Here is a 12,520-nt window from a genome sequence, read left to right as displayed (position 1 = left end):
CTGGCTGTCACATTTCTTTTTCAGCCTTGCATTCAGCCGACCGTAAGCGGGACTCACAGCCTCATGCAATGCCGCCACCGCGCTTACGGAGTGGCGCTGCGTTCAGGCTGAAAGAAAAAATGGCACGAGATAGAACGTGGTCTAGAAGTGTCGGCAGCCAATGGCATGCCCGCCGAAAACCGATGAGTTGACCAGCCTTGCAACGCATCCCCGCATCCTCGTAGCCGTAGGAATATGTGGCGCTGACCAAGCGACGCGCATTTTGCTGTTGCTTTCCAAGCTTCGGGCCATTGGCTGGCGTTCTTTCTGCACAGGGCAAAGCGCGCGCGCGTGTAGATGGTGGACCCTACGCCTCGTGGCCCACGGTGTTGCTCCGATGCTTTCAAGCCCATTGACAGGTGGGAAGCGGACGATATCGAGGGATTTTGCAATAGAGCACACTCTGCTTCAGAGCCTGGAGACCTTAGTCGTGCTTCGTCGCCGTTCGCACGGTTTACAGGCCACAAGCTCACGTAAACAATTGCTCTACTAGCTTATCTTTTCTTTAATGAGGCATCTGGTTCAATGCGGCGGTGGGATCTGTACCGAGGCGCCTACTGCTGGATTCGTGAATAGATGGCACAGAAAAAGAAGCAAAACATGCATATCAACCCTGTCGAGGTAGGAGGCCTGTGGCTTACCTTGCTGGCATGGATTCTTGATTTTTCGACCCAGCCCGGTGGCGCAATGCGTTACCAAATTTATTGTCCATTTAACGGTAGCTACTGAAGCCACGACCCTCCAACTATCATTTTGCTTAACGAGAGTGGCTGTGCTTTTGACACGAGAAGCCCGAAGTCACATTTGCGATAGAGTCGCGGCGATGAATATACTTAGCTGCTCTCTTGTATATATGGCGGACCAGCAAGACGAAAGAAGCCGCAAACTACTCAACTGTTCTGTTTTCCACTACGACCAAATTCCAATTTACTGTACTCGCTTACATCATCACAATGGTTTTCGACTGTGGAATTCTTACGATTCCCGCCGCGATAAAGCTTCTCGGTGTTCTCTTTCACGTCTTCAAACGAGTGTTCAAGTGGCTCAAACGGAGAGCTAATACTCTTTGAAAGGAAGATCACCGGATCTTGAAGATCGTCAGAGACTACGTCAGCCGCAACCGAGGCCGCAGTAAGCATTTCCACGTCTGCTTCATCTCCTGAGGTGTATAACTGATTCACAGTCCAAGTTGAAAAATTACCCGAGTATATCCAAGTGCTCGTGGTGCGTCTGAAGGAGAGAAAGTCCATCCAGTGGATGCAAGCACCGGGTGCCGCCGAGGCCGAATCGGAAGCCCAGACCATCCATCAGTACCAAGACCCTGGATACATCGTAGATGTTGAACTCTCCGGCGATGAGACTGGCTATAGCGAGGTCGGAGAAGAAGACGAAGACGTGCATGTCGAGGAAGAAGAGGGTGAAGACAGTGATGAAGATGATGGCGACAACGACGATTACGATGACGATACAGATGATGAAGATGACAATGATGCTGAAGATGAGAGTGATTACGATGACGACAGTGACGGGGAAGAAGAGGAACACGAGTCTGGAGAGGAGGACTACGAAGTCGATGACGAAGAAGAAGATTACGATGGGTATGAATCATAACTAACTTGGCTCTCACTACCTATCTCAAGCTGTTCCTTTGAAAGCTTTAGTCAGATACCCGTCGAGCCAGTCTTTCCATTTAGTCCAGCGTGTAATAGTCAGTTTCAACGGCGTTCTTTTACTGTGATTTTTTACGGCTTTCCATTTGGTGCTTTCCAAGTTGGGAACTCTATCTAATAATTGGGCTCAGTCTAGTCACTTTAAGATACAAGAAAATTATCACTATCTCATGCTACCAATGCACAAAGCTGAGGGATAGAGTTAAGTCTAATATATAGGCGGAAGTATGTGTATTTAACACTCGAATTTACGTCCACGTACTAGCTTCAACTATCAATGTATTACAGGGAAAATGGCTCTTGTGGTTGAGCGCAGAAGCCATAGTTCTTCTGCCACCAGATGTGGTGTGATGACGCAAGTAGTGACGTGACGCATAACGCGTATCACCGTTTTGAATTCAGGATCAGGCAAGAGTACATTCGGCTAGTATATGAAAATCCACCTGTAACCCTTCACTGCCTGAAGTTTGACGAATATACTGGTTCACTGAAAGAAAAAAAAAAACCCTCTGCCGACCAGGCCCGGCGAGATCAGGCACCTCTGGTGCATGGTCAGCCCACATGAAAGACCGCTCAAACAAGTGCTACGAGCGTTCTCGTTCCTCTCGCTCGTATAAAACCGGATTCGATCTCATACTTTTTTCGAGCTGTGCTTCTACTTCTGAAGCTTCTTTCTCTTTACACTGATCCCTTAAAGCAGCAATGAGATTTCGCATACTTCTCTGAGTGTGTGGGCTTTCAGGGCCGAAAAGCTTTAAGCGAACGGACAACGCTCGACGGCCGAACTTTTCACTCTCTTCCGGCCGTCCGAGGTGTCTTGTGACTATGCCGAGCATGTTAACGGCTGTTATTGTTTCGGGATTTTCATGACCTAGGACAGCTTCCCTGACGGAAAGACATTTCAAAGAGAGGGCCTCGAATTCCTGCCATGCGTTGCGGGCCATGTCGCGGTCTCCAACTTTCTCATACGCCACACCGGTATCTCGGAGGACTGCTGCCAGATTGTTCGCTGAATGGACCGTGCGAAGATCATCGTTTTCAAAAGCTCGCGTTTCGGTCCGTAATGTCTCGCGGCTCAAGGCCTCCGCTTCTTCGAAAAGGTTCCTTCTGTTCAGTGTGTATGCCAGGCCATCTTCCGAGAGCAGGGTGTCCGCGTGCATTGGGCCCAGTATTTTTCGACGATTGTTCAGTGCTTTTGAATGAAGCCTTTGCGATTCCTCAAGCTCTCCGAGCCGTCCAAGCACAGTTGCTAGCTGGAACATGGAATCCAATGTTTGCTGGCTCTCTTCTCCAAACTGCTTCATGCGGCCGTTCAGTACCCGCTCATATATGAGCCTTGCTTGCTTCCAGTCTCCAAGTATATGAGCGAAGTTTCCGAGGTGAAAGAGACTGTTCAGTGTAAGGACATGCTCAGGCCCATAGTGGTGTTCGTTTCGCTCAACCGAATTGGCGTATTGAGTCTTGAAGCAGTTTTCTATCGATTTGATGTGATGATCAATGGTGCCATACTTCGATATCCATGTGTTCAGTTGCGCCTGGACTACAGTGATCTGACTGACGTCGGACATTGATTCGCCTTGTCTTGCAAGGTAAGACCGGAATTCTGGTGACCCGATGAACTCGAGAACCTTCCTTGTTCCACCCTCATCAGGTGTACCTGATTGAGCGAGGTGCATCGCCCAGAAGTTCGAGGAATATTTCAGGAAGGGAAACATGGTGTGAACATCCTCTTTAGCTGCAACGGCCTTACTGATTGATGTGAAAGACAGTTGCGTGATGCATGTGTCGGACATGTACTTGTGGGCATGTGTTCGGTTGATCTTGAACCTCGCAATTGCAAGGTCCTCTAGGTCACAATGTGACGTGGGTGAAAGGAGGTAGTCCTTGAAGCTTCCGTGGACAAATCCTACGGTTCTGTCTGTACTCGGACTCCGAGGCTCCCTCAATTCAATCAGCGATCCACAGACATCTTCAACAAACTCGCACGGGTCGATGAATTGCCCCATAGGATCAGTGCTGGTGTCGCCTTCCCGGATCTCCAATGCAGCCCCGATCTCTTTGATGGACATGACGCGTTCCGCACATGCTAGCCACTGCAGCAGCTTCACTGCTGCATCTTGTCTCCTCGGTGGCTCCAAGCTCAGCCTTTTCAGGACTCTGCTGTATGCCTTGTCAAGTCCTTGTGGTAAATCGTTCATGATCTCTTCTAGCTCCCAATGGAAGGTTGCTTTGAGCAAGCTCTCAACAACCAGTTTGACCCAGAGGAACTGTCCATTGGATTTTTCAGTGACCTTGGTGACGATTGCCGATTGTGTGTCTTTGGAAGACGATAACCCAACTCGGGACTGGGTCAATCTTGTAGATACGTAGAGCCGGAGATCTTGTTCCAATAGAGATGGCGTGATTCGAATTTGGTGTTCATTGATCAGATACCCGCGAGTTGCGGGCTCGTTTCGACTCGATACAAAGAGTTGGAAATTCAAAGTTTCATCTTTTGCTTGTTTGAGGAGTTCAGAGAGCAAAGGGCTTTCTCCGCCATCCTCGCATTCGTCCCATGCGTCCAGTATCATGGTGACGTGATGGTTGTTGTTTCCCTTGAGAATCTGCCTGAGGAGCTCAAGAAGGCCCTCAAATGAGGCTGCTCTTTGTTGTCCGCTCTCGAGCATTGCCCGAAAGGCGGTTTCGATATGAGCAGGAAGCCTTATCTTTGTGGTGAGCTGGGAGATTATGGTTTTCAGGACCGCAATCGATGTCCGGTTCTCCGGAAGTGTTGTGTCACAGAAAAAGAACACCACAATTTTCTTCTTGCATTCTTTGGTGGTATTGGTTGAGAGCCATTTGAGGTGATCAATGAGCGAGGAGCAGAGGAGTGTTTTCCCACACCTGCGCACTTGGTTATTGCCCGAACATGATCTTGACATGAGAAGCTTACCCGGGGATTCCATGCAGCCATAAGACCGCAGTCTGTCCGTTCTTCCATGACGCAGTCTCGTGGTGGTTCAAAAACCACTCTCCTGTCCCTTGAGTCCGGGCGCGCTGTGAAACCTCCAGTTGGTAGTCACAGTTAACAGGATCTAGCCATCTGACAAGCTCTCTCATCTGAATGTCTTGGTTGAATCTCCTTTCTTCTTTTCTCCAGAGTCCCATATCATCCATTGTGGATACTGCAGCTTCGACATCAGCGAGAGCCTTGTGTCTGCTGATGTTCATGACAATTGCCTTCGAGCGGCGTTCAAAGTCTCTCCACGTTAGCTTCCAGAGTATCACAATACCTGCGGAGAATGGTTAGAACCTTTTCCCTGTTCTCTTTGCCAAGAGCTGCCTTACCTCTTTTGCTCAAGAATGAGATAGACAAGACGCAGAACTCGAGAAGGTCCACAAATACAAGAGATAAGGTATATTGGACTCGTTCCTGGCTCATGAACATGCTGGCGTACTTGCGCATCCGGGGTAGGGTCTCGCCCAGCTCCGATAGGACGCCGAGGATGTTGTCAAAGAGTGTCAAATATTTCTCGACGATCTGGCTATTCCATCAGATGACCGTTCAATTAGTGCACAGGGAGAGTGTCGCTTCTGGGTACTATACCGTGATGACCAAGGTCAAGGATCCCCACACAAGTGCCAACTCGCCAGCGCCGTATCCACAAAATGTTCTCATAACCTCATCGTACTGTCGTACTGTATCTACTAATGGCCGGGCACGTGAAAGAACCAGAGTAGGATTGCGTAGTAGACGACGCTCGGAGAGCTCAGTCAGATGTGAGACCAGGCTTTCGGGCGTGTTGCAGTTCGCCAGTATTGCTTGCTGTGAGGCATCGCATTTGTCTCGGATGTTTTTCATTGCCTCTGTCCAAGCATTCTGGACGTTCGACCTTGCTTGCTCACTGGTTGCTGCAATACTTTCACTGTCGAACCTCCAAGAATCTTGTCGGCTTGCTGTAGATTCGCAACGGCGAGAGTGGTCGCATGGAGAGCCCACCATCGTCAGACTGGATGCTGGCGATGATGGCGTTGTGGTGAGTGTCGGCAAGCCATGTTGAGCACGGCCCAAATGATTCCGGATATGATGTACGGGACTGGGGCTCATGGCTAATCGAAAGCTTTCTGGCAGAGCATACCAAAAAAATCGGACATTGAGAAGGTTACACTACCACCGGTATTTATGCTCAAGAAGCGAGGGTGATGAGGCTATCATTCGGGGCACTGGCCCGTAGCTGTGCCGATCATTCCGTAAGCACCGGTCAGCTTTGCAGAAGTGCGGGGTTCTTGCAATGTTAGGCTGATTCGACTAAGACTTCCTCTGCGCTCATACGGAGCCTCGCCCAGTTCAAAACTTTCCAGTTGCCATCTTGGGGACTATAGGAATACAGGGGTGGTGTTGATATAGGGGGGGTGCCTAAAAAATGAGGCGGGGGTGCCGAAGTGTAGGCGGGTGCCCGTTAGCCGCTGTGGTCTGAACTGGGCGAGGCTCCGTAAATGATATGTTCTGCGAGGCATTCCGACCTTCTTCAGAAATACAAGTAGAATCTGGGAGGATTCCTTCGGCCACCAGCGTCTCGAAATTTCACCTCTATGAACCGCGGAGTATATTCTGAACTTCGGAGATTCACCAAGGGTCCAAATCTTCACGAGTCTCGTGGAATACCTCAAATTCATGGCTTTTGACGTTTGTGATTAATCGACTTAATCCGCCATGGAAGATGTCTTATGATACCTCCGGACTTCTGGCGTTTGTTGTTTGGGGCATCAAAGAGGGAGGGTAGCCTGTCTCACTAGCGGACGACTGATAGGTAACGTGGGTTCCCCACGCCTCAGCCTCACGTTCGCGAGCTTACGTCAGATCTTCTGCCTACTACGGAGCCTTGCTGCCCGCTCCACTTAATTTGGTCACGTATGCGCGTCCAGGGTAGTGGAATACGCCTTGCAGGATGCCATAGCTTGATGAAGCTGAATAAGTACGCGTTGGCAAACGCCATGCCACCTGTGAACCGCCGAGCCGGGAGAGTGCACTATGCACTCACGCCTTGCAGTGCCACACACTGCCCAGACACGTCACTTGCAATGACGTCAATATTCACACCCATGGGTGTCCTTTGGACTACTGCTTACTTTCGTAACAAGTCATACAGCTCCAGGCGTTGTCTTGGAGAAGAGGGACAGAATAAAGGGACGGCGTGATCCGAACGGTACGCCCGCGAGGCTGGGTGTAGTGACCAGGGTAGAACCTGGTGAGCGGGGGCGCGTGCAAGGCATTCCGTGCATAGGGCCCAGTGAATGGGGCCAAACATCGTCATTCATCGACTGATTGGTCGCTGACCCCTCTGCGTTCATGCAGCCCAGGATGTCTGGCTTCACTCAGCCACATTGCTTAACTCCGCCCTATCATTCGCCGAACTCGAGGCCGCTGTGGAAACGAGCGACCGCTTTCTGCTTAGCCTTTTTCGCGGTCGCCCTTACAATCAATGTCAGCGGCATAAGGCATGGTTAGGCGTGTAGTTAATTCTTCGTGGTAAAAAAAATATTTTCACAATGTAAGTTTCCATCAAGTTGATCGCTCGTCATGTGTTTCTTCGCGACTCTTCGAACGAGTCATCCTCCCCTTTGCAGTAGTAGCGGCCGATCAGCATTTGATCTTTTCGCAAACGTGGTCTACTGTCTCGGGGGTCTATAGGACAATGTTCAATTCCACTAGGCTCTCGAATGTCAGAGCAAAGAGCCAAGCTGTAATGAGGCCTCCGGCCACGTACCTCGACAAGCGAACTGGTTTGACCTGCCCTTTAGATATCGCATTTGACGCACCACATAGTGGATCGCATGCTAGAAATGTACGCAATTCATTTGTCGGAATTGTACCTGCGTAGCTGCAAAGCTTCCGTGTACTACTATACGAGGCCCTGAAATCAGGGCATCGTTCGTAGCTAGCGTGTCAGCTGCACTTCGGTGGTGTTCTGCGTTACATCGTTGGGCTTAGCGCCCTTGCCAGAATTTCTCGATTTAATTGGGAATATTCGCACCCGGGTCCAACGCGCCACACGGGATCATTCTGTGACACGCTGGGCCAGCCGTACGTGTGCAAGCCCGTCTTCCACCGCAAAACTCAAGCATACATACGTTACACTTGAGAAGAGTATAAACTCTCTCAGCCCAGCTATCCACACAGCTTCGACATCGTGTAAGTAGCAGGGCGGCGCTAATGTAGCGGCCAAGCCAAGAGTTTTCGGTTTTTACCGCAAGCCTCCCACCAGTACCATGTGCAACTCACACTGAATCCTAGTCGCTCTATATCTAACGCCACTTATGCAACTTAAGACTAGCGTGAGGAGCGTTATAGGACAGTGATCACCCTGGACCGGGTAGGGCGGTGCGCATACAGGGCCCTGACGGCTCCCGCTAAAACAGCGCTGCATTCGCGCTCGAGGCCTTCCGCCGGGCTGCAATGCACAGCGAACGGCGCGTGGCGAGCCTAGAAGCGAACATGGCCAAGAGAAGAGCAAAACACAGTTGCAAAGACTGGCGTTGTGGCTCGGAATGAATTGATATATCATCGCCGGGTGATGGTCCAGGGTCTAGGCTAAGCTCAGCGCCGCAGGCACAGGCCCCCCGGTCGCGGCCCCGCCACAGCTCCCGGCGACGCCTTCCTCAACCATCAACCACACATTTATCTGTCTTCCTTCCCTTTTCATTTCGCCCACGCCCGCGCCCATCGCCTCTTGCCCAACCCTCCCCAATGCAACAGCTCCGCGCATCACATGGCCACCCGAACCCCAGTCCCCCGCTCGCGCACCTTCACCGGCTGTGGCACCTGCCGCGCTCGGCACCTCAAGTGCGACGAAACCCGGCCCGTCTGCAACTCATGTCGTCGCAATAACCTGCCATGCCAGGGCTACCAAGCCCAGCTGCTCTGGATGCCTGACAGCAATGGCGCCGACAAGCCAGACCAGCCCACCGCCATGTTCCGCCGCACCCTCTTCAACGGTGACACCTGCCCCATTGCGTGCCCCCGGCCCGCCACTCGGCACTGACCCAACTGCCAGAACGCGACCGCAGTCAGATGAGTGTCGAGCTGCAGCAGAGCACCGGTGGCCGCCCGGCCATGGATCTGCTCCTCCAATTAGACCTGGAGTCCGAGCGCCTCGCCCGTCATGACGTTGAAGCAAGCGTTACCGTCGGCCCTTTTCACGCCTTCAGGGGTTTTGGTACGCCGACAGCACCGCCTGCAGACGCCTCGCCACCTACTTCCGACGCCTCAGATCACGTGATAGAAGAGATCCCGCCCCAGGACCCCCAGGTCGACAGTACCCTCTTGGGCTACGACGTCGACGACATCCTGGACATCTACCCTGCACACCATGATGACGCCGCCGTTTTAATGGATCCATCGTCGCCAAGCCAGTCCTTCACACAGCTGGAAATGGCCATGGCGGCCGATACGGTAGTCGACCACAGTAGCGTTATGGCCCCCGAGCCCTTCTCCGAACAACTGACAATCCCTCCCGCCATGCCGCAGGGCGGAGGTTCCCGTGAGCATACTCTGCCCGCCGACGCCTGTTTCATCCTGCGCTACTGCAGGGCAACTACCAACACGTCGGCATCACGCATGCGCGTGTCCCCCTGGGAGAAGTCGTTCATGCCCTGTGCTGTTGAGACGTTTGGGGAACTCACTCTTTGGAATACCACGTCCTGTGCCCGCTTCACTGTCTTCTACGCTGTCTTGGCCGCCACTGCCTTCCGCATCCACCGTTCAAACCGGAGCTCGAATGGTTTGCATTGGCTGAATAGCGGCAAAGAATATCAAAAGATCGCAAAGAATTTTCTGAAAAAAGCCCTCATGACTGAGGTTGCCGGTCCAAGTCAGGGGAAATACAATGAGCTACTCCTTGCCGTCCTATCCATGGCAACCGCTTCGGTATGTTGTTTGCTTGTATGATCCTGTGAGCGTGACGCACGCTTATGAAGCGTTAGGCATTCTATGAGCCCCGGGCCATTCGCGTCCTCCTCCATGACGCCGAGCGTCTCATCCGCCTTCGCGGCATCCCCGAGCCACACAAGTCCTTCGAACTGCGTCTGCTGCACCACATGTATACTCACATTCGAATTATCGCTGAAAGCACTTGGGTATGTGAAGGAACAGCTACTCGCCAGGGCCTCGAGCCTACCGATGAGATTTCTACGTCACGCGCTTTCCGCCTCACAGAAGACCGTTTGAACACAGACCTAGACCCCTCGCGCGAGAAGCCGCTGCAGCTCGGCTACAACGACATACATCTGGAGATCACAGGCCAATGGAATAAAACGATGTACCCGGACATCTACGGAGTGCCCGAGTCGTTGATGACTTGGTTGGCGCAAACCATTTCCTTGGCAAACGACAAGAAGAGACTGGAGAGCATTGCTGCCACCGACTGCAGAGTCTCGGCTGCTCTGGCTCGCCACACCAAAACTCTAGAGCAGAACATCTGGACATGGGCGCCCTCGCCGGCTACGCGGGATCGCAATCCCATGGCCCTCGCGCTGCACCAAGTCGTTCTGTTGTATTTTTACCGCCGTACTTACAACGTCAACGCCATGATCTTGCAGGATTTTGTCCGGAAGACGTTCGATCATCTGCTCTCGTGTGCGACCGAAGGCCTTTATGATCAGGACTTCGCCATTCTCGTGTCTTGGTCGGTGTTCATTGCTGCCTGCGAGGCCGCCACCCCGGAGTTGCAGGACGAAGCGCGGCGGTGTTTGTCAATCGTCAAAGAAGGAAGTGTCTTTTTCGCCAGTGCGGAATTGGCGCACATTGCCGAAGAAGTGTGGAGGCGGCGCAAGGAGGCAAACGACTTGACTATCAGCTGGCCTGACGTAATGGCACCTTCGCGTTGAAAGGCTCATTTGTTAAGCATACTTTGCCGTGTGCTACCTCTGTCATCGCTTGGGCCCGGTCGATCGTCCTGCCATGATGACCACAACGCATTTGTCGCGGTCGGCCAGAGTCGCATGCGCCGAGGCCCCAGGAATCTTGGAAGACAAATCTTCCGCCGCTCCTCCAAATTGCGCAGGATACGTGTGGGTGGATATTTGATTTGGTGCTTTGGGTACTGTCCCCGGCAACGACCGCTCGGCTACGCATCCGATGCGATTGACTCCTCTGATTGGCCGCCGCCCAAGCCTGCCTCTTTCGACATATCACTACCCCGCCGCAAGGCGCAAGCCCTCCGGTGGGTCGGGCACCATGGAGGGCGACCTTGGAAATGACGACTTGCTTACAAAAATTGTCAGCACAGAAAATATAGCGCGGGGCTGCCTGCTGCTGCTGCTGCCCCTCCACACACACACGCAAAGGCGCTCTCGTTCTCTCTCTCTCCAACAAACATCCCTACCAACCCCAGCCCAAATCACCACAGCAAGCCATGGCCAAAATCTTCCTGTAAGCAACCCCGCCAGCCGCTGCGCAATCGCACAGCAGCACACTAAGCCACCGCAGCACCGGCGCAACCGGCTACGTCGGCGGCGACGCGCTGCACGCCCTCCACCGCGCGCACCCGGAATACGCCATCTCGGCGCTCATTCGCGACCCGGCGAAGACGGCCGCCGTCTTCGCGGAGGAGTATCCGGACGTGCGCGTCGTGCAAGGCAGCCTGGACGACAGCGACTTGATCGCCGACGAGGCAGCGAAGGCAGATGTCGTGTTGAGTAAGAATCCAGGCCCGAGGGGAGGGAAAGCAGCGGTCGGGGGTTGCGTGTGTCGCGCGGTTTTTGCTGAATGAGATGATGGGGCGACGACAGATTTCGCCGCGACGAGCCACCTCCCCAGCGTGAAAGCCATCCACGAGGGCCTCAAGAAACACCGTGACGCGAGCAAGCCTGGTATGTTCTTACGCCTCCCCACTCGTTCGACGCGGCCGCACCGCAACCGCACCGCACCGCACGCGCTAACCACCCTCCCCACGTCCCCTCCCCGCAGCGCACTGGCTCCAAATCTCCGGCGCCACGCTCCTCGCATGCGGCGAGATCGCATCCAAGACCTTCGGCGAGCCGCCGTCGCCGTCGTCCGCGACCTACGCCGACCTCGACAGCAGCGCCATCTGGGCGCAGGCGAAGCAGTACCCGAGCCGCACCGTCGACAACTACATCCGCGAGATAGCCGAGGAGGAGGGGGGCTCGTCGGGGATCCAGACGGCGCTGCTCGTCGGCCCCATCATCTTCGGCACGGGGCGCGGCCCGGGCAATCGGCGCAGCATCCAGATACCCGAGCTGGCGCGGACGGCGGTGCGGCGCGGGAAGGCGTGGCAGGTGGGCCGCGGGCTGGCCGAGTGGGACCATGTGCATGTGTGGGACCTAAGCGACATCACGGTGAGGTTGGTGGAGAGGGCGGTGCAGGGCGGTGGTGCGGATCCGGGCGTGTGGGGGCGGGACGGGGTGTATTTCGCGGGTGTGGGACGGGTGGTGAGTCTGTTTCCTACTTTGTGGTTGTGGTGTGTGCTAATGCGCGCAAGTCTTTCGGAGACATCTCCCGTCGCATCGCGGCGGCGGCGGTGGCGCTCGGCGCTGCGGACTCGTTGGACGTCGAGGCGCTGCCGGCCGAGGAGGCGGATAAGCTCGTTGCGCATGCCGGCGTTTTGCTCGGCACGAATGCGCGGTGCGATGCGGGCCGGGCGGCGGAGAAGTTGGGGTGGAAACCGCAGCACCAGAGCTTGGAGCAGGCGATTGAGGAGACGGTGAGGGATGAGGCGGGCAAGCTGGGGGTTGCGGAGGCCAAGTCGGAGCTGTAGATGCTTGCGCCGCACGCAGAGATGGGGTTTGAGTAATGGACTACGTTTGACATTGTG

At 54.1% G+C, this 12,520-nt stretch overlaps 3 protein-coding genes across 3 annotated transcripts; 2 read left to right on the top strand and 1 right to left on the bottom strand.

Moving 5' to 3' along the window:
- Positions 1–726: 726 nt before the first annotated feature.
- Positions 727–1,650, top strand: SLS55_010325 (uncharacterized protein; the record flags this gene model as incomplete). The annotated part of the gene is made up of 2 exons (XM_066781710.1): positions 727–730; positions 1,223–1,650. The coding sequence occupies 2 exons, from the start codon at positions 727–729 to the stop codon at positions 1,648–1,650; spliced, it is 432 nt and encodes a 143-aa protein (XP_066627993.1).
- An 813-nt stretch (positions 1,651–2,463) lies between these two features.
- Positions 2,464–4,919, bottom strand: SLS55_010324 (uncharacterized protein; the record flags this gene model as incomplete). Its single annotated transcript, XM_066781709.1, has 3 exons — positions 2,464–2,532; positions 2,588–4,064; positions 4,642–4,919. 3 exons carry the CDS (start codon positions 4,917–4,919, stop codon positions 2,464–2,466), a joined length of 1,824 nt encoding a protein of 607 aa, XP_066627992.1.
- Positions 4,920–8,614: 3,695 nt separating this feature from the next.
- SLS55_010323 (uncharacterized protein) lies at positions 8,615–10,574 on the top strand (the record flags this gene model as incomplete). Its single annotated transcript, XM_066781708.1, has 4 exons — positions 8,615–8,684; positions 8,744–8,905; positions 8,972–9,615; positions 9,672–10,574. 4 exons carry the CDS (start codon positions 8,615–8,617, stop codon positions 10,572–10,574), a joined length of 1,779 nt encoding a protein of 592 aa, XP_066627991.1.
- Between the last annotated feature and the right edge of the window lie 1,946 nt (positions 10,575–12,520).

The sequence above is a fragment of the Diplodia seriata genome (genome assembly GCF_021436955.1).
Source record: "Diplodia seriata strain FDS-637 chromosome Unknown scaffold_12, whole genome shotgun sequence".
Lineage (NCBI taxonomy): Eukaryota > Fungi > Ascomycota > Dothideomycetes > Botryosphaeriales > Botryosphaeriaceae > Diplodia > Diplodia seriata.
Note: the sequence above shows the minus strand (reverse complement) of the source record. Positions and strands in the feature narration are given on the sequence as shown.